The sequence below is a fragment of the Carcharhinus amblyrhynchos genome, chromosome 2 (assembly GCF_965287045.1).
Source record: "Carcharhinus amblyrhynchos chromosome 2, sCarAmb.v2.hapA, whole genome shotgun sequence".
Classification (NCBI taxonomy): Eukaryota; Metazoa; Chordata; class Chondrichthyes; order Carcharhiniformes; family Carcharhinidae; genus Carcharhinus; species Carcharhinus amblyrhynchos.
The window spans coordinates 15,405,103-15,429,267 of NC_137325.1; the positions used below are offsets into that span (position 1 = coordinate 15,405,103).

Sequence of the window (24,165 nt, forward strand, 5' to 3'; positions counted from 1 at the left end):
CTCCGGTATCAGCCTAGTAAACCTCCTCTGCACTCCCTCCAAGGCCAAAATATCTTTGCGCAGGTGCGGCGCCCAAAACTGCACACAGTACTCCAGCTGCGGCCTCACCAATGCCCTATACAGCTGCAGCAAGACTTCCCTACTTTTATATTCAATCCCATTCGCCTTCCTGACCACCTGCTGCACCTGCAAGCTGGGTTTTTGCGACTCATGCACAAGGACCCCGAGGTCCCTCTGCACCGTCGCCTGCTGCAGTTTTTCGCCACGTATGTAATAGTCCTTCCTACCATTCTTCCTACCAAAGTGGACCACCTCACACTTGCCAACATTAAATTCCATTTGCCATTTCCTGGCCCATTCGCCCAGCCTAGCTAGATCCTTCTGCAGACTCTCCACACCCTCCGCACAATTTGCCATTCCCCCAATCTTGGTGTCATCAGCAAATTTTGACACCCTACACTTGGTTCCCTCCTCCAGATCATCTATATAAATGGTAAAAAGCTGAGGCCCCAGCACCGACCCCTGGGGCACTCCACTAGTCACCATCTGCCAATCCGAATAGCACCCGTTGACCCCCACTCTCTGCCTCCTATTTGACAACCAATCCTCTATCCACGCTAACACCCTACCCCCAACTCCATGTCCCTCGACCTTCTGCAATAACCTCTTGTGAGGTACTTTGTCAAACGCCTTCTGAAAATCCAGAAAGACCACATCCACCGGCTCTCCTCTATCCACCGCCCGAGACACATCCTCATAGAAGTCCAGTAAATTTGTCAGACACGACTTCCCTTTAATGAAACCGTGCTGCGTCTGCTCTATCAAGCAATTCCCTTCAAGATGCCTCGCAATTTCCTCCTTAATGACGGATTCTAACATTTTACCTACAACAGACGTTAAACTAACCGGCCTATAATTCCCCGCCTTTTGCCTGGCACCCTTCTTAAACAACTGCGTAACGTTAGCCGTTTTCCAATCCTCCGGCACTTCCCCGGAATCCAGCGACATCTGGAAAATAACCACCAAGGCATCCACTATCACCTCCGCCATTTCTTTCAGAACCCTCGGATGCATTCCATCCGGTCCTGGGGACTTGTCCACAATCAGCCCCTCCAGTCTGTCGAGCAATTTCAGCAAATTGTTACATAGAACATAGAACATTACAGCGCAGAACAGGCCCTTCGGCCCACGATGTTGCGTCAACCAGTTAAAAAACAATGACCCACTAACCTAAACCAATCCCTTTTCGTCCATAAACCTATCCACGGATCTCTTAAACGCCCCCAAACTAGGCGCATTTACATCCGCAGCAGGCAGGGCATTCCAATCCCTCACCACCCTCTGGGTAAAGAACCTACCCCTGACATCCATCCTATAACTACCCCCCCTTAATTTAAAGCCATGCCCCCTCGTGCTAGCTTTCTCCATCCGAGGAAAAAGGCTATCACTGTCCACCCTATCTAAACCTCTAATCATCTTATATGTTTCAATAAGATCCCCTCTTAGCCGCCTTCTTTCCAGCGAAAACAACCCCAAATCCCTCAGTCTCTCCTCATAGGACCTCCCCTCCATACCAGGCAACATCCTGGTAAACCTCCTCTGCACCCTCTCCAAAGCCTCCACATCCTTCCTGTAATGTGGGGACCAGAACTGCACACAGTACTCCAAGTGCGGCCGCACCAGAGTTGTGTACAGTTGCAACATGACGCTGCGACTCCTAAATTCAATCCCCCTACCAATAAACACCAAGACACCGTATGCCTTCTTAACAACCCTATCTACTTGATTCCCAACTTTCAGGGATCTATGTACACATACACCTAGATCCCTCTGCTCCTCCACACTATTCAAAGTCCTCCCGTTAGCCCTATACTGAACACATCTGTTATTCCTACCAAAGTGAATTACCTCACACTTCTCCGCATTAAACTCGATCCGCCACCTCTCGGCCCAGCGCTGCAACCTGTCCAAGTCTTCCTGCAAACTATGACACCCTTCCTCACAATCTACCACACCTCCGACTTTGGTGTCATCAGCAAATTTACTAATCCACCCAACTATACCTTCATCCAGATCATTAATAAAAATTACAAACAGCAGTGGCCCCAAAACAGATCCCTGAGGCACACCACTCGTAACCGAACTCCATGACGAATATTTACCATCAACCACCACCCTCTGCCTCCTATCTGCTAGCCAATTCTTGATCCAATTTCCTAGATTACCCTCAATCCCATACATCTGCATTTTCTGCAGAAGCCTACCATGGTGAACCTTATCAAACGCCTTACTAAAATCCATATATACCATGTCAACTGCCTTACCCCCATCCACCTCTTAGGTCACTTTCTCAAAAAACTCAATAAGGTTAGTAAGGCACGACCTACCCGCTACAAAACCATGCTGACTATCTCCAATCAATTCATTACTCTCCAAATAACTATAAATCCTATCCCTAATAATTTTTTCTAAAACCTTGCCCACAACAGAAGTGAGACTCACCGGTCTATAATTCCCGGGGAAGTCTCTGTTCCCCTTCTTAAACAATGGGACAACATTCGCTAACCTCCAATCTTCCGGTACTATACCAGAGGCCAACGACGACCTGAAGATCAGAGCCAGAGGCTCTGCAATCACTTCTCTTGCCTCCCAGAGAATCCTAGGGTAAATCCCATCTGGACCAGGGGACTTATCTATTTTCAAACCCTCAAGAATATCCAGCACATCCGCCTTAATCAACTGTAATACTGTCTATTCTACTCCCCTGCAACCCAGTGTCCTCCTCAGCTATATTCTTGTCCCCCTGCGTGAACACCGAAGAGAAATATTGGTTCAATGCCTCTCCAATCTCTTCCGGTTCCACACATAACTTCCCTCTGCTGTCTATAACTGGCCCTAATCTTGCCCTAACCAACCTTCTATTCTTGACATACCTATAGAACGCCTTAGGATTCTCCTTAATCCTATCAGCCAGAGTCTTCTCATGTCCTCTTTTAGCCCTTCTTAACTCGCTCTTCAACTCCCTCCTAGCCAATCTAAAGTTTTCTAGTGCACTACCCGAGCCCTCAAGTCTCATCCGAACATAAGCCTCCTTTTTCTTTTTAACCAATGAATCAACTTTTTTAGTGCACCACGGTTCCCTAGCCCTACCAATTCCTCCTTGCCTGACAGGGACATACCTATCACGGACTCGCAGTAGCTGCTCCTTGAAAAAACTCCACATTTCAGACGTTCCCAGCCCCTGTAATCTCCTAGTCCAACCTATGCTTCCTAATTCTCTCCTAATGGCCTCATAATTACCCTTCCCCCAGCTAAAACTACTGGCCCGAGGTTCATGCCTATCCCTTTCCATCACTAAGGTGAACGTAACCGAATTGTGGTCACTATCACCGAAATGCACACCAACTTCCAAGTCTAGCACCTGGTCTGGCTCATTTCTCAGCACCAAATCCAATATAGCCTCACCTCTAGTTGGCCTATCTACATACTGACTCAAAAAACCCTCCTGCACGCTTTGTACAAAAACTGACCCCTCTAACGAGCTAGAGCTATAGCAATTCCAATCAATATTAGTAAAGTTAAAGTCCCCCATAACAATTACCCTATTACTTTCACTCCTAACCAGGATCGTCTCCGCAATCCTTTCCTCAACCTCTCTAGAACTTTTAGGAGGTCTATAAAAGACCCCCAACAGGGTGACCTCTCCTCTCCTATTTCTAATCTCCACCCGTACTACCTCAACAGACAAGTCCTCATCAAACTTCCTCTCTGACACTGTGATACAGTCCTTGACCAATAATGCTACCCCTTCCCCCCCTTTACCTCCTTCTCTACTCCGACTAAAGCATTTGAACCCCGGGACCTGCAACAACCATTCCTGACCCTGCTCTATCCATGTCTCTGAAATGGCCACAACATCAAAGTCCCAGGTACTGATCCACGCTGCAAGTTCATCCACTTTATTGCGAATACTCCTCGCATTAAAGTATACGCATTTCAAACCCTGCTCCGCCCCAGCCCCACGATGCCGTGCATTGCAGTCCCCTTCTATGCCCCCCTCACTTTCACCCCCTCTACTCAGGATCCCACCCCCCCTCCGAATCAGTTTACAGTACAGTATTACTTGTCATTGGGTAATTTTACAGTAAAAGCCAATATATAATTTTTTTTAAAGATTAAGTTTTTTCTATTGTATCTTTTTCCATTTTCACCCTATTAATTCTCAGTTTTTATTGTTTTAATTTCACACTTATCATTTCAGCATTTTCAACTTTTTTCGAAATAGACACTGTCATTTCCTGCCTTTTGTGTGTCTCAATCCATAGTTGGGAACAACATTGATAAAATTGGCTGAAAGCCGCATTTAAATTGCCGTGGTTCAGCTAATTATTGTCATCAATTTACAGACTGACTTATTGCATCATGGATGCAACTAAATAAATAGTTATTGTATTTTTAGCCATCTGATCAGAAATGGTTGCATTGAGATGCTACAGGTTCTATATTGCATGGTCAAAAATATTAACCTGGATATAGAATCTCCACTGAGATCAAATTTGTATAATTTTATTGTGGTTTGCTAAGAAAGAATGAAAGTTTCTGCCCAATACTGACACTATCTGTCTGCACCCCTTGAGCACAGAAAATGAGGTAAGATATGTGTCCTCGTAGCAGGGCAGTGTTACCCATTGATTAAGGTAGTGTTTTTATTCAGTTGATTAATAATTAGCAATGACTCAGACAATTTATCCAGGTGTGTTTTTTTTTCTTAGGTGTCAGAACTTACTTAAAAGAAGCTTTAGTTAACATCATTGCTGTGCATGCAGAGGTAAGACCTTGAAACTCATATGCATGTTCACAATGTTAACATTTTTATTTTGTGTCCAAATGCCTCTTAACTTCATCACAGTAGGTTTAGAAGCAACTTGTACAACCATGTCTATTATGATATTATGTAAAGACAATACCATAAATTACATCTCCTCTTCAAGATCACAAAACATTCTTTTGAGAGAGACTGTGGAATTGTGGTGTCTGGATTACCATAGCAGTAAAATATCACTGCTGTGGCATTAGATAGACTTAGGTAAGGGTAAGACAGCATCAGACAGCTCTCAATACCCAAAACTGATTGCTTCTCCTCTGTGCTGTCAAGAAAACCATGAACCCCGGAGCTTTGAACCTTTTATCAGTCAAAGTTGAGACCATTTGTCTCCTTTAAGGAAACCTAAATCTGAAACATGAACGTGGATCAGAACGGTTACCAGCTACTGGCCTTTGTCTAAATGCCAATGACGAATAAATTAATGATTTGGTGCCAGGGATGCAGTTCACAATAAAATAGTTCAAGGGCCCAACCTTTTATTCCTAACAGGTACTCTCTTTATATCCATTATTTTAGAAATTCAGGAATTTTTATCTGCCAGCACATAATGCATCCATTAATTACTCTACATGAACTTTAATTTTTGCTATTCATTTGAGAAAATATCTTCATTAATCCACTTAATTGACAGTTTGTTTGATGTGCCAGAGATCTTGCTTCATAATTTCAGCAGCAGCAATCAATTGTTTCTATTACTTGCTGGCATTGAAGGATTCAAGAGGTGAAGACAGACCTCCTTCAACCCAAAGGATGTCCACCAGATTGGCTAGCACGTGAAGGGGTTGTCCTGAGACAGTCTGTGAGGCAGATGTCTGGGAAAATAAGAAGTGAAAATGCTGGAAATTCTCATCACGTCGGGTAGCACCTGTGGGCAGAGAAACGTGGTTAACTTATTGGGTTGATACTCTTTCATCGGAACTGCTACAAGTTAGGAGACGTAACGGATTTTGAGCAGGTAGAGAGGAGAGCAACAAATACAGAAAATGCTGGAAAATCTCAGCAGGTCTGACAGCATCTGTGGGGAGGGAATAGAACCACCGTTTTGAATCAGGATGACTCTTTGCAGTATTTTGTCTTTATCTGATAGTATTTTTGCCCAGGGCAAGCTGGGCACGTGGAAGACAGAATAAAAGGGGAAACTCATTGGATGTCTGTTTCGATGAACAAGGCAAAGGAAATGGTAATGAGTCATAGAATCCTACAGAGCAGAAGGAGGCCACTTGGCTCATCGATTTGCACCGACCACAGTCCCACCCAGGCCTTATCTCCATAACTCAATGCATTTACCCTAGCTAGTCCCCCTCACACTAAGAAGCAATTTAGCATGGCCAACCCACCTAACCCGCGTATCTTTGGACTGTGGGAAGAAACAAGAGCACCCAGAGGAACCCCACTCAGACACAAGTAGAATGTGCAAACTCCACACAAACAATGACCCAAGCCAGAAATTGAACCCAGGTCCCTGGTGCTGTGAGGTAAAAAGAAAAGAAACAAAAGAAAGAAGAGAAGAAAATTGGGAAAACAGAATTATCACTACAGCTGCCATTCAGAAACAAAGTAAACATGAAAAGAAGAGAAATGGAGACAGGGGTGGTGATTTACAATTGTTGAACTCGGTGTTGGATCTGGAGGACTTTAAGGAGCCGGATTGAAAGATGAAGTGTTCCTTGAGCTTTGTTGAAAGCCAGGCGGGGCTGCCCTTGCCTGGTACAGGGTGAGAGAGAATAATGGTTTTAATGGGTACAAATGCATCAGAGGTGGAAGTGAAGGTGTGAGTGAACAGTTTGGTAGCTGGAGACCTCTTGTGATGGATGGAGAATCAAATTTTAAAATGCTGTTGTGGATTGGAAGAAGATTTTTATTTCCCCAATTTTTTTTAACTAATTCATGGGACATGGGTGTTGCTGGCTGGCCAGCATTTATTGCCCATCCCTAGTTGCCCAAGAGACTGGAAGAGAGTAAGGTAGAGGACATGAGATGGGAGTTGAAAAGGTTGAGAAGTTGCTCGATTCAGAGTCTGAGAGAGAAAGGCAGTGATAGTGGTAGAGAACGAGGATTTTTACTGGGTGAATGAGGTGGAATAAGGTGAAACAATGAACATAAGAACATAAGAAATAGAAGCAGGAGTAGGCCATCTAGCCCTTCGAGCCTGCCCCGCCATTCAGTAAGATCATGGCTGATCTGTCGCTGCTCAGTTCCACTTTCCCGCCCTCTCCCCATAACCCTTAATCCCCTCTCTTATCAAAAACCCATCAACCCGCGTCTTAAAAATATTTAGCGAGGCAGCCTCCACCACTTCAACGGGCAGAGAATTCCAGAGATTCACCACCCTTTGAGTGAAGAAGTTCCTCCTCAACTCCGTTCTAAACCGCCCCCCTTTTATCTTGAGGCTGTGCCCCCTAGTCCTACTGTCTTTTTTGAGCGGGAAGAGTCTCTCCACCTCTATCCTATCCATCCCATTCATCATCTTATACGTCTCAATGAGATCTCCCCTCATTCTTCTAAACTCTAACGAGTACAAGCCTAGTTTATTCAGCCTCTCCTCATAGCTCAAGCCCCTCAACTCCGGTATCAGCCTAGTAAACCTCCTCTGCACTCCCTCCAAGGCCAAAATATCTTTGCGCAGGTGCGGCGCCCAAAACTGCACACACCACTCCAGCTGCGGCCCCACCAATGCCCTATATAGCTGCAGCAAGACCTCCCTACTTTTATATTCAATCCCCCTCGCAATGAAGGCCAGCATCCCATTCGCCTTCCTGACCACCTCCTGCACCTGCAAGCTGGGTTTTTGCGACTCATGCACAAGGACCCCGAGGTCCCTCTGCACCGTCACCTGATGCAGTTTTTCACCCCGTAAGTAATAGTCCTTCCTACCATTCTTCCTACCAAAGTGGACCACCTCACACTTGCCAACATTAAATTCCATTTGCCATTTCCTGGCCCATTCGCCCAGCCTATCTAGATCCTTCTGCAGACTCTCCACACCCTCCGCACAATTTGCCGTTCCCCCAATCTTGGTGTCATCAGCAAATTTCGACACCCTACACTCGTTTCCCTCCTCCAGATCATCTATATAAATGGTAAAAAGCTGAGGCCCCAGCACCGACCCCTGGGGCACTCCACTAGTCACCATCCGCCAATCCGAATAGCACCCGTTGACCCCCACTCTCTGCCTCCTATTTGACAACCAATCCTCTATCCACGCTAACACCCTACCCCCAACTCCATGTCCCTCGACCTTCTGCAATAACCTCTTGTGAGGTACTTTGTCAAACGCCTTCTGAAAATCTAGAAAGACCACATCCACCGGCTCTCCTCTATCCACCTAGACACATCCTCATAGAACTCCAGTAAATTTGTCAGACACGACTTCCCTTTAATGAAACCGTGCTGCGTCTGCTCTATCAAGCAACTCCCTTCAAGATGCCTCGCAATTTCCTCCTTAATGACAGATTCTAACATTTTACCTACAACAGACGTTAAACTAACCGGCCTATAATTCCCCGCCTTTTGCCTGGCACCCTTCTTAAACAACGGCGTAACATTAGCCGTTTTCCAATCATCCGGCACTTCCCCGGAATCCAGCGACGTCTGGAAAATAACCACCAAGGCATCCACTATCACCTCCGCCATTTCTTTCAGAACCCTCGGATGCATTCCATCCGGTCCTGGGGACTTGTCCACAATCAGCCCCTCCAGTCTGTCGAGCACCGCGTCTCTCGTAACAGTAATGTCATTAAGACCCTCCAGTCCTACCACCTTTCCATCGCTAACACCCGGCAAATTATTCACGTCCTCCTCCGTGAAGACAGAAACAAAAAAGTTATTCAATACCTTAGCCATATCCCCATCCCCTACCACTAGGTCCCCTTTCTCATCCTCTAAAGGACCAACATTCACCCTAGCCAGCCTCTTCTTTTTTATATATTTATAAAAACTCTTGCTATCCTTTTTTACATTAAGCGCTAGCCCAGCTTCATAGTTTCTCCTACCCTTCTTTATCAACTTCTTTGTCAATCTTTGTTGACATTTAAACCTCTCCCAATCCTCTTCTCGCCCACTACTCTTAGCTACTCTAAATTCCTCCGCTTTTAGTTTAACACTTTCCTTCACCTCCTTCGTTATCCACGGCTTATTACCTCTCCTCCTACTATCCTTTTTGACCATCGGAATAAATTTCTGCTGAGCACCAAGAAAGATCTCCTTAAAGATCCTCCACTGCTCCTCAACAGACCCTCCCTCCAACGTGCTCCCCCAGTCCACATTCGCCAATTCTTCTCTCATCCTACCATACTCCCCTCTATTCAAACAAAGGACGCGTGTCCGGGAACCCACTTTCTCCTCCTCCATCTGCACCAGAAACTCCACCATACAATGATCACTCTCCCCATGAGGATCCTTCACCACAAGATCCCTAATTCTACCCGCCTTATTACATAGCACCAGATCCAAGATAGCTCGCTCCCTCGTCGGCTCCAACACACACTGTTCGAGGAAACTATCCCGGCAGCATTCCAAGAACTCTTCCTGGAGCCCCCCCGCGTCCAAAGCGTCTTCCTCCCTTTGCTGTTCCTAATCTCCACCCTCTGCTCCTTGGCTCCAATATCATCCCTTGCTACCACCGTGATGCTATCCTTAATCAGCAGAGCTACGCCACCCCCCCCCTTTTCCCTCCTGCCTATCCTTCCCAAACACTTGATAGCCCTGTACATTCAGCTCCCAGTCCCTGTCACCCTGCAGCCACGTCTGTGTAATGGCCACCAGATCGTATCCATTTGTGTCGATCTGCGCCACCAGCTCATCCACTTTATTCCGAATGCTTCGTGCATTCAGATAAAGCGCTTTCATCCCAGCCTTCACCTGGACCCTATTTGCCGTAATGCCACCAACCATACTCACGCCCCCTACTCCCTCTATTATTGGGACATCCTCGGCCTCTTCCCTTACCTGTACCCTCTCCTTAACTTTAGACCAAAAGAGGCAAAGGTGTCAAAGGAGTAGGGACAGACCAGGTGTGACTTGGCGGTAAAGTTAACACAGCTCCAATGCCAGTTTGTGCAGGCATGTGGGTGGTACAGCCAGGTTAGGGAGACTTAATCTGTCATTCCTTAGCCAGTTTTCTGTTACGGCCCTACCTGTTCTGGAGTCACAGGTAGGCCAGACCACGTAAGGATTTCATTTCCTAATGGACATTAGTGAATCAGATGAGTTTTTCTGACAATGGACAATGGTTTCATGGTCATCAGGAGATTCTTAATTCCAGACATTTTTTATTGAATTCAAATTCCTACATCTGCCGTGGTGGGATTCAAACCTGGATCCCCAGAACATTAGCTGAATTTCTGGATTAATAGTCTGGTGATAATGCCACCAGGCAATCGCCTCCCCAGTGATGAATGCTGAAGAAAAGTATGGTTGGGAGGGGAAGGGAAATGTAGATGGAAAGGCATACGGGGAAAGTATTGGGATCAATTTTGTCTGGGCTTGGTAGTGATAGTGAAGGAGCATGGAGATGCCGAGGCACAGAGGGTGGTTGTTAGTCTAGGGGAGTTTATATGGAGGGAGAGACTGAAAGAGAGTAAGGTAGAGGACATGAGTTGAGATGGGAGTTGAAAAGGTTGAGAAGTTGCTCGATTCAGAGGCTGAGAGAGAAAGGCAGTGATAGTGGTGGAGAACAAAGATTTTTACTGGGAGAGTGAGGTGGAATAAGGTGAAACAATGAAAAGAGGCAAAGGTGTCAAAGGAGTAGGGACAGACCAGGTGTGACTTGGCGGTAAAGTTAACACATGTCCAATGCCAGTTTGTGCAGGCATGTGGGTGGTACAGCCAGGTTAGGGAGACTTAATCTGTCATTCCTTAGCCAGTTTTCTATTACAGCCACGATATCGATACAATCGATGGCAAGAATCTTGTTCACAAGTGAACAGATAATCTAGAAGGAGCTGTAGAGACTGGCTGCAATAGCTGATTGCTTAGCAAACGCCACAGGATCAGTGCTAGGAGCGTGAATGGAACAAGAGGCAGTTGACAAGATTGGCCACCAGCCGGTTTGCTCGATGGCAATGTCAGCACGAGAATAGGATGGGACAGCTGGGATTTCTGATCATAAGCAATAACTGGCTTCTTTTTTCCACATCCAACATTAAGCTATTGCATGGGTACTGATAAAGAAAGTATGGCTAAGTGAAGCAGGAATTTAAAATGATAACTTGAGCACGGTGGCAAGCACTGCTGCCTCGCAATGCCACGGACCTGGGTTCAATTTCTGGCTTGGTTCACTTCTGTGTGGATCTGCAAGTTCACCCTGTGTCTGCGTGGATTTCCTCTGGGTTTCCACCCCAGTCCAAAAGATGTGCTGGTTAGATGCATTGGCCATGCTAAATTCTCCCTCAGTGTACCCAAACAGGCATCATCGTGTGGCGATTTTCACAGTAGCTTCATTGCAGTGTTAATGTAAGCCTATTTGTGGCACTAATTAAAAAAAGTCCAGCTGTAAAGAGACCTGCATAAGTAACCTTTCTGCCCATATAAAGGTAGCAATTTTTCTACTCGTATTTGGAAGTTGAACTTCTCTTAAAGATAAAGAAAGGTCATGGTGACATGAGGAAATCTAAGATCCTATTTCAGCAAGTTTTTGTGTGAATTTACAGGTTTTTACAATTTCTAAGGAACTTGTCCCAAGGATTCTTTCACGGATTATAGAAGCTGTTACTGAAGAAATGAGCCGACTGATGCAGTGCGTGTCTTCATTTAGCCGAAATGGAGCATTGCAGGTAACAGAGGGTTAGCAGAGTTTCATTCATTGACAATGTTTTCAAGTTTACTTTGACTTTGGTCAGAATGCATGAGAAAAAAGAAATGATTGCTATCTCTGAATAGTTAATTAATGGTGCCACGCTGTACCAGTGCTATGTTTTTGTTCACTTGGCACAGTTTTGAAGTTATCTACGTTAATACTTGATATGCACAGTCATTTCAGAAAAGGCTATGTTAAATGCATTGTTTTGTGACATTTATTTTTAATTAGTGGTATGGACTGTATATTGTAACGTGGGAACTCGTTCATATTGGTTAAAGTCAGTGGTTGCTGCGTAATTTACTGCTCTTGTCCATAGATTATACATTGTGAATTTACTAAGTAAATAAAACTAATAGACTCTAAGTACATGTCTGGAAATGTAATAATCCAGTTGCCAATTTAGACTGAGTATTTTTTGATATCTGAACATGTTTTTTTTTGTATGTACAATAAAGTCAGACAAGATTGTCAAGAGCTAAACCACGTTCCCACCCCCACCCTCAGAGTTTCTCTGTGGGTTGCTTTTTGATCAGATGTTGAATGGTTGATCCAAAATGAAACCAGAGTTCTCTGTACTAGATGAGGAGAAAGGTATCGTCTAAATGCAGTTGTGCACTTACCATGTGCACTTGCATGCAGATTTTACAATCTAAGCTTCTTAAAGCCCAGAGCAGAATACATCTGTTCTGGTTCTTTTTTGCAAACCCTAATTAGTCCATTCAACATTTGAATATTTTTCAAACAGTTTAAACGTTATGCTTTTTTTCTATATTGCTTCACCACCCACACCTCCAGCCACCACCTCCCAAATAAGATCCTATAAATCCGTTTGCTTGACTACTTTATAATCACTAAAATAGTTTGCTGTAGCTTGGATTTTCCTCCACCATCATGCCAACAGTCAACACAGGGAAATTAGGTAACAAGGAAGTTAGGTAACCAGGTCAACTGGTACTTATATTTTCCTCTCCCATCAGCCAGCCCTTTCCTATCTGCCACATGTAAGTGAAGTGGACATGATGTGGAGATGCCAGCATTGGACTGGGGTGGGCACAGTAAGAAGTCTCTCAACACCAGATTACTGAGGCATCTTGAGGGGAACTGCTTGATAGAGCAGACGCAGCACGGTTTCCTTAAAGGGAAGTCGTGTCTGACAAATTTACTGGAGTTCTATGAGGATGTGTCTAGGGCGCTGGATAGAGGAGAGCCGGTGGATGTGGTCTTTCTGGATTTTCAGAAGGCGTTTGACAAGGTACCTCACAAGAGGTTATTGCAGAAGGTCAGGGGGCATGGAGTTGGGGGTAGGGTGTTAGCGTGGATAGAGGACTGGTTGTCAAATAGGAGGCAGAGAGTGGGGGTCAACGGGTGCTATTCGGATTGGCGGATGGTGACAAGTGGAGTGCCCCAGGGTTCGGTGCTGGGACCTCAGCTATTTACCATTTATATAGATGATCTGGAGGAGGGAACCGAGTGTAGGGTGTCGAAATTTGCTGATGACACCAAAATTGGTGGAAAGGCAAATTGTGCGGAGGGTGGGGAGAGTCTACAGAAGGATCTAGATAGACTGGGCGAATGGGCCAGGAAATGGCAAATGGAATTTAATGTTGGCAAGTGCAAGGTGGTCCACTTTGGTAGGAATAATGGTAGGAAGGATTATTACTTACGTGGAGAAAAACTGCATCAGGTGACGGTGCAGAGGGACCTCGGGGTCTTTGTACATGAGTCGCAAAAACCCAGCTTGCAGGTGCAGCAGGTGGTCAGGAAGGCGAATGGGATGCTGGCCTTCATCGCGAGGGGGATTGAATATAAAAGTAGGGAGGTCTTGCTGCGGCTGTATAGGGCATTGGTGAGGCCGCAGCTGGAGTACTGTGTGCAGTTTTGGGCGCCGTACTTATGCAAGGATATTTTGGCCTTGGAGGGAGTGCAGAGGAGGTTTACTAGGCTGATGCCGGAGTTGAGGGGGTTGAGCTATGAGGAGAGGCTGAATAAATTAGGCTTGTACTCGTTAGAGTTTAGAAGAATGAGGGGAGATCTCATTGAGACGTATAAGATGATGAATGGGATGGATAGGATAGAGGTGGAGAGACTCTTCCCGCTCAGAAAGGATAGCAGGACTAGGGGGCACAGCCTCAAGATAAAGGGGGTGCGGTTTAGAACGGAGTTGAGGAGGAACTTCTTCACTCAAAGGGTGGTGAATCTCTGGAATTCTCTGCCCGTTGAAGTGGTGGAGGCTACCTCGCTAAATATTTTTAAGACGCGGGTTGATGGGTTTTTGATAAGCGAGGGGATTAAGGGTTATGGGGAGAGGGCGGGAATGTGGAGCTGAGCCAAGACAGATCAGCCATGATCTTATTGAATGGCGGGGCAGGCTCGAAGGGCTAGTTGGCCTACTCCTGCTCCTATTTCTTATGTTCTTATGTAAAGCCCAACAGGTTCATTCGGAATCATGAGCTTTCAGATTGATCAGGTGACTTAAACCTAGTGTTGTGAGACTTCTTGCATGTAAATGAAGGTGAGGAGCTGTGTTTTGCCAAGACACTTGTTCTCCCCAACCTCGGGCTGTGCTACCTCCATCCCGAGGAGTTACCTGCAGAAGGGTTGAAGTAGTCTTTGGTTAGCAGTAGCAAACCCCTTCATTTGTCAGTTGCAGGAAGAGATCCTGTTAGTATCTTCCCCTCCCTACATAATATCCCATAAGTTCACTTGAGTCCCCATTGCAGTCAAAGCCTTCGATACAAACAAATGTGTGCCCTACAGGGTTCCTTTGTCCCATTAATAGTGTCTTTTATTCTTGTGTCAATGTTGGTTCAATGGTTTCACTCTTTGGCACTTAATCTGTTAACGCTTTGGTGCAGTTTTTGAAGGACTGATATTCCGACTGAGGCACGTCATTTTGCTGTGTTAAACTAAGCCACTATCTCTTAGGTAGACATAAAAGACCTAATGGCACTGTTCAAAGAAGGGCACAAGATTTTTGCCAGTGTTCTTGCCAACATTTATCCTTCAACCAGCATCCCTAATGCAGTAACAAGAATAGGAAGTGCTGGAAATACTAAAAACCTTGACAACATCTGTGAACAGAGTTAATGTTTCCGATTGAATATAAGAAGTTATTTTCTCATTCGCTGTCCTCATGAAAGATGATGCTGACAACTCTGGTATCTCATCCTTTTATCCTTCTGGATATAGAACATTACCTGGTTATTTGTTGATCTGTGTCATGTCATTGTTGCATCAGATGCCATCATCCCTGATGAGCTGCTGTGCACCTTCCTATGAGGATCACTGGATTCTGATCTGCAACAGAAATTGTAGCTGGTCATTCCCCCTCTCCAAGAAAGTTCGGGTCAATTGCTGCTGCCACAAGTGACAAGATATCAATGGTGCCTTTGACCTATGTCCTTTAGTTGGCTTTAGATCCTGTACCGTATTCAATGTGGTGCATTTGCTTGCTGAGTCAAGGGACTGCCCTAATTTCCTGCTTTGTGCTTGCAGGAATCAGCAAAGGAAACTAACCAACACTTTTGATGTGTGGCCTAAAGATTGCACACTGGAAAGTGTCACCTTTTTTATTGGAACTCCTTACCTCATGTCAAAACCTCTAGTCTTACAACTCGATGTTGTGTGTGTCCATACCTAAAGATACAATCTCCAATTGAAATCCTTGCCAGACTCCTCTCTTTCAAGCCTGTTTAAAAAAAACCACATGATGCAGCTGTATGATTTACAATCACTTCCAGATATCTAAGTTACTGAGCAACTTGTGCATCACAGTTGCTCTCTAAACTTTCAGCCTCTGAAGACTGCTTTTCTGCTGGTACAACAAGATGGCACAGCCTGTCCCTCAGGATAGTCTCTTAGTCAAGCACCAAGCACTGAATTCACATCATTATTCATGTGCCCAAGGAGCTCTGGTGTAGCCTGTGGTCCCATCTGAGTAGCTAATGGCTAGCCTCAAATCATTCTCGAGTATAAGCAAGACAGCTTTAATCGTTCCTCTGGAATTGCTCCTTGGCCGTTGAAGGTATCCCAAAAGGTATTCACACCTTATCACAGTGAAACACTCATGAGACTGTAGCATTTGTGCCTACTCAATGGAGCTAATGTAATGAAAACCGCCTCTCTTCCCAGAAGGAGTCACGGGAGCAAGTGTCCAATTTACCCTATAGTGGTTTTAACAAAATGCAGTTTGTGACAGAAGTTACAATGGGAAAAACTTATCTATTTTCATGTGGTCAGGTTTTGGCTGATAAATAGAAAGTGACAGTAACTACACAAAATTGTAATGAAGTTTGGCTACATCAGCTACAAACAGTAGAAGTGCAAAGCACTTTCTCTCCTGGCCTTGGAAATATGACAGAAGAGTGGCCACAGACAGCAGGCCAAACACTTCTGGTGTTTTAATTTTTTGTATATATAATTAAGAGCAGGACCTTATTCTGCACACAAGTGTTCAATTATCAAAGAAAAACAATATACTTATCAGAAATTAAAAACCGTATATAACGGTTCATGCATCTGTTACCTTTGTATATGTGGTCTGTGGTACAACAGCCCTCAAAAGATAAGGTTGTCATATGCATGCATTCAGATCTGGTGCCTTATCGTCCTAAGTCGCTCAGACTCAGACTCAGTCTCAGTCACATGGAGGCATTGCAAACACTGGATATCCAATTGGTTAAACTCTCAGTTCCAGCCAAAATCCATTCGTTCGTCTGTCAGTTAGCAAGGGACTGCTGCTACAGTACATAATAGTTCGTCATCATGCAGCAGCTAGCTTATGATGTGCAAGTCAGACAGCATTATAGAGACTTGCAGCCTGAACAGTAACAGAGCTACCGAGGTAGCAAGAGGTTAGGAATGACTACGTCTCTCAGAAGTGAGATCGTTTACTTTGATGTTTGTCCGTATCAGTGATTGTAGTGAAAATGTAATCACAAGCAACGATTGCATTTTGAATTGGCAGTACATCTGGACTCCCCTTTATTTGTCTCAATCTTGATTAAACAAAATAACTTGTATTTATGTAGCATATTTCACAGTCTCAGAAAGTCTTAAGCTTCAATTGTCAGCCAATGACTTCCTTTTGAAGCATAATCATCGCTAATTGTAGTGTGAAAAGGGTGACAGTCAATTTGTGCACAAGGAACATTGTGATAATGAGTCGATAATCTTTTTGTAAACCGGTATCTGTTGAGGATTAATATCAACAAGGGCACTGGGGACAATACTAACATCTCTAAAGCTAAGACCTAATGAGCAAAAACAATGAATCTGCCAGTAAGATTGACATTGGACAAAAAGTACAGATATTGTTGGTTTATAACAGTTGGTTTATGGAAGTGTTGTTTAAAAGCAGGCATTTCAACTTGCTTCAAATCATGAGTCAGGTTAAAGCCAAGTAATTATTATATATCCAGATAGATTGGAGAGGTCAGGGACAAATGGAGTTGGGAAAAATCCACATGCATATTTTTAAAAATGACATGCTTTTCCTGTACCAGTTATTAATGTTTTATCACTTTCACTCATCAGAGATGTGGACCATTAGAATTGTGGGAAGCCATCTCTGGCTAACTTGACCTCTAGTTTCCTTTATTTCCTCCAACCTATCCAATGGGGAAGCCACCTGCCTCCCATTCTTTGCTTTCTGGTGGTGCAGTTGAGGCTAGGGACTCCCTTGTGGACAAATTAAGTTGCATATTACATACTACCATTAAATAGTCTCACATGTAGGCATCAAATTTCATGTCAACTTGATTCATAACCGTCCATTATAATCATCTATTATTTTACTCTTTTTCAGTAAAACTCATGCTGAGTGCTGGCAAGTTCAGATACTATATGATTGATTCTTGGTAAACATATGTATGATACAGTATGAATGTGCCACTTATTATGACTGTGCTATTTATTCCACATGTTAATGAAATAAATCCACTTTTTAATAAACTAGATTGGAAGGTAAGGTTCAATACCTTCTTTTTAGGCTGTATGTTCTAAACATGCAGTTCAGAAGCTTTGTGATGATGTGTCAGTGCAGTGCTCAACAATATGACAGCTATCAGTTGCTGAACTTCAAGAATGCAAGGATACTTATCTGACAGACCAGTGACCTTATTTAATGTTATAATGTTAAAGTTTATTTATTAGTGACAAGTAGGCTTGCATTAACACTGCAATGAAGTTACTGTGAAAATTCCCTTGCCGCCACACTCCAGCACCTGTTCAGGTACACTGAGGGAGAATTTAGCATGGCCATTGCATCTAATTGTTGTCTCTTTCTTGTAGGCCAGACTGGAAATTTGTGCTCTTAAAGATGCTGTTGCCTCATTCCTGACTCCTGACAGCAAGTAAGATGGAATTTTGAATCATATTTTTATCAGCTTGATTATTGCAAGTTTCAATAAAGCTTGTAAAAAGTTAGTTCAATTATTTTTCTTAGCATTTGCAATAATCACCAAGCTAGGCAGGCAATAGTTTCCACAGTGGCTAAGTGGATCTCTCTGAGCCCTCCGCTGAATTTTATCAAGGATGTGAGACATTGATCGGGGTGTGAAACAGCTAAGTCAGGTTCCCTGCAAGGCACCACTTGTGCCAATTTGCTGCACAGAGGCTCTGGTCATTGAGAAACAGCTGACTGCCCAATGACGAATTTCCAAGACAGGATTGGAGGCCGAGTGTTGACGTAGGGGTTGAGAAAGATTGGGAATAAAACATATCCATTGGGGAGCCCAAAAGTGAAAATGCTGGAAAATCTCAGCAGGTCTGGCAGCATGTGTAAAGAGAGAAAAGAGCTGGCGTTTCGAGTCTAGATGATTCTTTGCCAAAGTATGGGGGCGCCCATTGAACTATAATCTCCAGGCACTTTAACTAATTAAAACAACAATTTTAATCGTGACAAGCACTTGCACATCCTGATCCGTTCATTCACCGTCGTCAGTGCAACTTGATAATTTCACCATCAAATGGGTAAAATGAAACACTCTGACACTGCCCTTTTTAAGCATTGATGATGTACAGGGACAGTTGTCATCCTGGTGAGGTGCTTCTTCCATGTCTGTACTACTTTAAGGACTTTGTTTATGTTTGCCCTAAAGTCTCAGCCTCTAAGAGGAGATCATCTTGAGTGGTCTAACCTTTGCTGCCAGAATGATTTGTTCGGAGAGCAATATGCTGAACTGTGACCAAAGCATAAAGATGACTGTATCCAGAGTAGAAAATCAAACATATTGGCCAAAATATGGGAAATTCTTAGAATACTTATACAGTAGTGAGTTTTAAGGGGCCTCTGGACAAGTACATTAATAGAATGGGCATAGAGGGATATGGTCCCTGAGAGGGTAGGGGTTTTTAGTTCAGTTGGGCAGCATGGTCAGTGCAGGCTTGGAGGGCCGAAGGGCCTGTTTCTGTGCTGTAATTTTCTTTGTTCTTTGTACTTCAGTTCTGAACAAATAGAACTCATGATTTTGATTTGATTTATTATTATCATGTACTAACATGGAGTGAAAGGTATTATTTCTTGCACACTATACAGACAAAACATATTGTTCATAGAGAAGGAAATGAGAGAGTGCAGAATGTAGTGTTACAGTCATAGCTAGGGTGTAGAGAAAGGTCAATTTAATGCGAGGTAGGTCCATTCAAAGTCTGATGGCAGCCAGGAAGAAGCTGTTCACGAGTCGGTTGGTATGTGACCTTGGACTTTTGTATCTTTTTCCCAACGGAAGAATGTGGAAAAGAGTATGTCCGGGGTGTGTGGAGTCCTTAATTATGCTGGCTGCTTTGCCAAGGCAGGGGAAGTGTAGATAGAGTCAATTTTTGGGAGGCCGGCTTGCATGATGGATTGGGCTGCATTCACGATCTTTTGTAGTTTGTTGTGGTCTTGGGCAGAGCAGGAGCCATACCAAGCTGTGACACAACCAGAAAGAATGCTTTCTATGGTGCATCTGTAGAAGTTGGTGAGAGTCATAGCTGAGGGAATCTGTTTAACTGCTTATTATAAATGGATGTTCACTGAGCCAGGTTCTTGTCTAAAAATTCTATTGAAACCTATTATCATGGTAGTTTAGTCCTTTTTAAGTCAAAGAAATTGCCATATCAGTATTTCATTCTAATCTTATGCTATGATAAAATGAAGACAAATTTTCCAATTTAATCAGCATTGTTCTTTTTTAAATGGAGTTTGCATCTGTAGCCATAAAAGTATTTAATTTCATGTTATTTTGATGAAAAATTTGAACTAAATGCTATGTAAGTCTATTTGTCCCTCTTGCTGTGTCTCTAGTTATAGCTTCAAGCAGGCCCTAGAGGCATTGCCCCAACTTCCCAATGGAGCAGATAAAAAGTAAGTTTCTCAAATGTCTCTGTCACTTGCTGCACTTTGCAATTTACTCTGAAGAACTTAGTTTTTAAAAGTAGAGGCTAATTGTTTGAGGTTTGATATTAAAATTTATTTATTAATCACAAGTAGGCTTGCATTCACACTGCAATGAAGTTACTGTGAAAATCCCCCAGTCACCACACTCCGGAGCCTGTTTGGGTACACTGAGGAAGAATTTAGCATGGCCAATTCCGTATCCATTGTTACACGTTACGATACACACGTTGTATATCATTGGGATATTTCAACAGGAGGACTTTTCTCTTTTCAAAGATTTTTGAACCGTAACACCTGATGACTATGACAATCATGTTTTTTTATCAATTCTTTTGACCATTCTAATAAATGTGATGAAAAAATATAAAAAGCAGTTTACCCCTCACTGTATTTGATGAAACTTCTCAAACCAAAAAGGTTTTATTTTTGGACTATAGGAGGAAACCAGAGCACCTGGAGGAAACCCATGCAGACACCGGAGGAGAATGTGCAAACTCCACACAGTGACCCAAGCCAGGAATCAAACCTGGGTCTCTAGCAGCAGGGATTAGCTCCTTCAGTAGAGTAGAACAAATATTGTAACTACTGTTTATTTTCCTGGATATCTAACAACATAAGGGAAGCCCCAGTCAGGAACCAATATACGTCTCCCTGCCAAAGGGACTTTGTCTACTGAATATCATGTTGCAACTGTACACAACTCTGGTGTGGCCGCACTTGGAGTATTGTGTGCAGTTCTGGTCCCCACATTATAGGAAGGATGTGGAGGCTTTGGAGAGGGTGCAGAGGAGGTTTACTAGGATGTTGCCTGGTATGGAGGGGAGGTCCTATGAGGAGAGACTGAGGGATTTGGGGTTGTTTTCGTTAGAAAGAAGGCGGCTGAGAGGGGATCTTATTGAAACATATAAGATGATTAGAGGTTTAGATAGGGTGGACAGTGATAGCTTTTTTCCTCAGATGGAGAAAGCTAGCACGAGGGGGCATGGCTTTAAATTAAGGGGGGGTAGTTATAGGACGGATGTCAGGGGTAGGTTCTTTACCCAGAGGGTGGTGAGGGATTGGAATGCCCTGCCTGCTGCAGTTGTAAATGCGCCTAGTTTGGGGGCGTTTAAGAGATCCGTGGATAGGTTTATGGATGGAAAGGGATTGGTTTAGGTTAGAGGGTCATTGTTTTTTAACTGGTCGGCGCAACATCGTGGGCCAAAGGGCCTGTTCTGCGCTGTAATGTTCTATGTTCTACGTTCTATGTTCTATCTGAATCGGTGACTGGATGGGTTACGGAATGAAGACTAAATCAGATCTCAGAACTTTACAGCTAATCACATCAGTTGTCTTTCGTATAACAAATGGAAGGCTATTTTTACTTTTTGCCTGCCCCCTCTATCCAAAAGTTGAATTTATTTGGCACAATGGTTAGCGCTGCTGCCTCACAGCTCCAAGGACCTGAGCTCAATTCCCAGCTCGGATCACTGTCTGTGCGGACTTTGCACGTTCTCCTAGTGTCTGTGTGGATTTCCTCTGGGTGCTGTGGTTTCCTCCCACAGTCCAAAGATGTGCATGTTAGGTTGATTGGCCATGCTAAATTGCCTCTTAGTGTCCTGGGATGCGTAGGTTAGAGGGATTAGTGGGGTAAATATGTGGGATGATGGGGATGGCCTGGGTGGGATTATTGTCGGTGCAGACTCGATGGGCCGAATGGCCTTCTTCTGCACTGTAGGGTTTCTATGATTTCTATGAATTTGGAAGTAATACATTACAGAAAAAGTTTCATAACCTTTTTATTTTGAGAAGTTTCATCAAATACAGTGAGGGGTAAACTGCTTTTTATATTTTTTCATCACAATTATTAGAATGGTTAAAAGAATTGATAAAGAAACATGATTGTCATAGTCAAGTTATCAGGTGGTACGGTTCAAAAATCTTTGAAAAGTGATAAGTCCTCCTGTTGAAATATCCCAATGATGCACAATGTGTGTATCATAACTTGAAACAATGGATACGGAATGCTACCGCACCTCAAGGTAAGTGATCTACTGATCACAGTAATGGTTCTGAAGCTTTGACATTAATGGAATACATAAATACATTTGGGCATCATTCAAAATGTTTGCAGTGCACATCCTGACCCCAATAGTCATGGATTGACCCGATTTTTAACAGAAATGATGCACACCATTAAGTGAATCACAAACTTTGTCTTATCTGTTGACAATTTACTATGTTGTCCAGTCATCTGCTTATCTTAGCCTGACCCTGATCAGTCATACCCTTCCTAGTCTGACCAAAAGGTCACATTTCTTATTACATCTTTTCTAGGGATTTTTTTAAACTAGAAACACTTTTAAACTTCTACCAGCCGTTTAGTCAAGCATGGATAACTGGGTACACCATTTCATGCCTAGCCTCCAACTCAGTGCGAGTCTGTCACAGCCCAAATCGGAACCAAATCTCAACCATCACAGTACAAATCAGGACGGAGTCCATTCCACCGCTCCACCTCCTACCACATCACAGTCCAAATCAGAATCAATTCATAGAATCCCTACAGTGCAGAAGGAGGCCATTCGGCCCATCAGGTCTGCACAGACTACAATCCCACCCAGGCCTTATCCTCGCAACCCCACACATTCACCCTGCTAATCCCCCTGACACTAAAGTCAATTTAGCATGGCCAATCAACCTAACCTGCGCATCTTTGGAGTGTGGGAGAAACTGGAGTATCCAGAGGAAACCCACACAAACACGGGGAGAATATGTAAACTCCACACAGACAGCGACGTGAGTCCGGAATTGAACCCAGATCTCTGGCACTGTGAGGGAGCAGTGCTATCCACTGCGCCTTCTCTCCCCCACCACCACCCCCACCCCATCATGGCCCAAATCCATGCTGATTAAATATTAATTTTCCTGAGTGGGTTTGATTTATTTTAAGTCACTTTTCCAGAAGTAGTAGAACAGTTTTCCTCTGTGTGTGTGTGTTTTATTTGGATGGAAGTAATATTTGGATTCATAGTAAAGTGAATTTGAATTGGATAACGCCATTACAGTATCAACTAAATCTGCAATTAAAATCATAATTATCTGATTAGATTGTTGAATTGCAATTTAAGATTAATCTCTTAAATGCTCCCAAACAATTATCTTTTTATTGCAATTTTTATTCAAATGAAATGATATCGTAGACAATTGGGACTGGATGGTTAAGCTAACTGCCTCTTTGTCATCGTAGGTTACTTGAAGAGCTGCTCAACAAATTCAAGAGCAGCATGCACTTGCAGCTCACTTGCTTTCGACCTTCCTCACGAGGCACGGTAAAGACATAACGTGGAGCAAGTCCTGGAGGACAGGTGGATTCCTTATACCTGCAAAGCCCCCCAGCATGACAAAATATAACCCTCTCTTAAAATATGTTTCTAACTTTTCCGTTCCTTCCAGTCAAATTAAATTCTTACTCAGACTGAAGTAAAATTCTAAAAATGTTGCTTGTAACGGTATATTGATAGTTTCCTCGATATTTGCCAAGTCCTCGATATTTGAAAAGTCAAAACTTGTTTGTTGTTTATTTAGTATCAGATTTAGCATTCCGAACCTGCAGACTCTGAATTCAATTGCAAACTTGGGGGGAAAAAAAATTAAAATGAGTCTTGCTCACTTTTCAAGAGATTCTCGTGTGTTATTTGTTGGCGTTTCACTAGACTTGATGCAAGTAAAGACACAGCATTTGTGCAATGATTTGCTATCATTAGGTTTAAATAGCAAGAATTGTGAAAATTGTTAAGACACGTATTGCTTTAATTTCATGCAAGGTGCTTCCTTCAGCAGCATTTTCTGTGTTCAAAATATGAAGTCTTTACATATTTCAATTACTGTGTAACCAAAACTGTAAATAAATACACTGCAACCTTTTTGTTTGTTTCTCCACCAAATTCTTTGTGCCTTCATAAAAGCATAATGATTTTTTAATCATCAACTTACTAACAGTAATCAAACATAATCCAGTAAAGAAGATAGACCCAGTTCACCGTTCACATTTGTGACTGTATCTTGATAAGAATTGGAACTTGATCCCATTGGAATGACCAAAAGCAGTCTTTAAAAATT

General features: G+C 43.4%; 1 protein-coding gene across 4 annotated transcripts in view; it reads left to right on the top strand.

Moving 5' to 3' along the window:
- Positions 1-23,685, top strand: part of exoc2 (exocyst complex component 2) — a 262,605-nt gene extending 238,920 nt beyond the window's left edge. For all 4 annotated transcript variants that reach the window (XM_080202796.1, XM_080202788.1, XM_080202812.1 and 1 more), the window contains exons 24-28: positions 4,773-4,828; positions 11,536-11,658; positions 17,976-18,037; positions 19,972-20,031; positions 23,294-23,685. In XM_080202796.1, coding sequence (XP_080058922.1) covers positions 4,773-4,828; positions 11,536-11,658; positions 17,976-18,037; positions 19,972-20,031; positions 23,294-23,387 — 395 coding nt within the window. In that variant the 3' untranslated portion in view covers positions 23,388-23,685. The remainder of the gene's footprint in view (positions 1-4,772; positions 4,829-11,535; positions 11,659-17,975; positions 18,038-19,971; positions 20,032-23,293) is intronic.
- Positions 23,686-24,165: the final 480 nt, after the last annotated feature.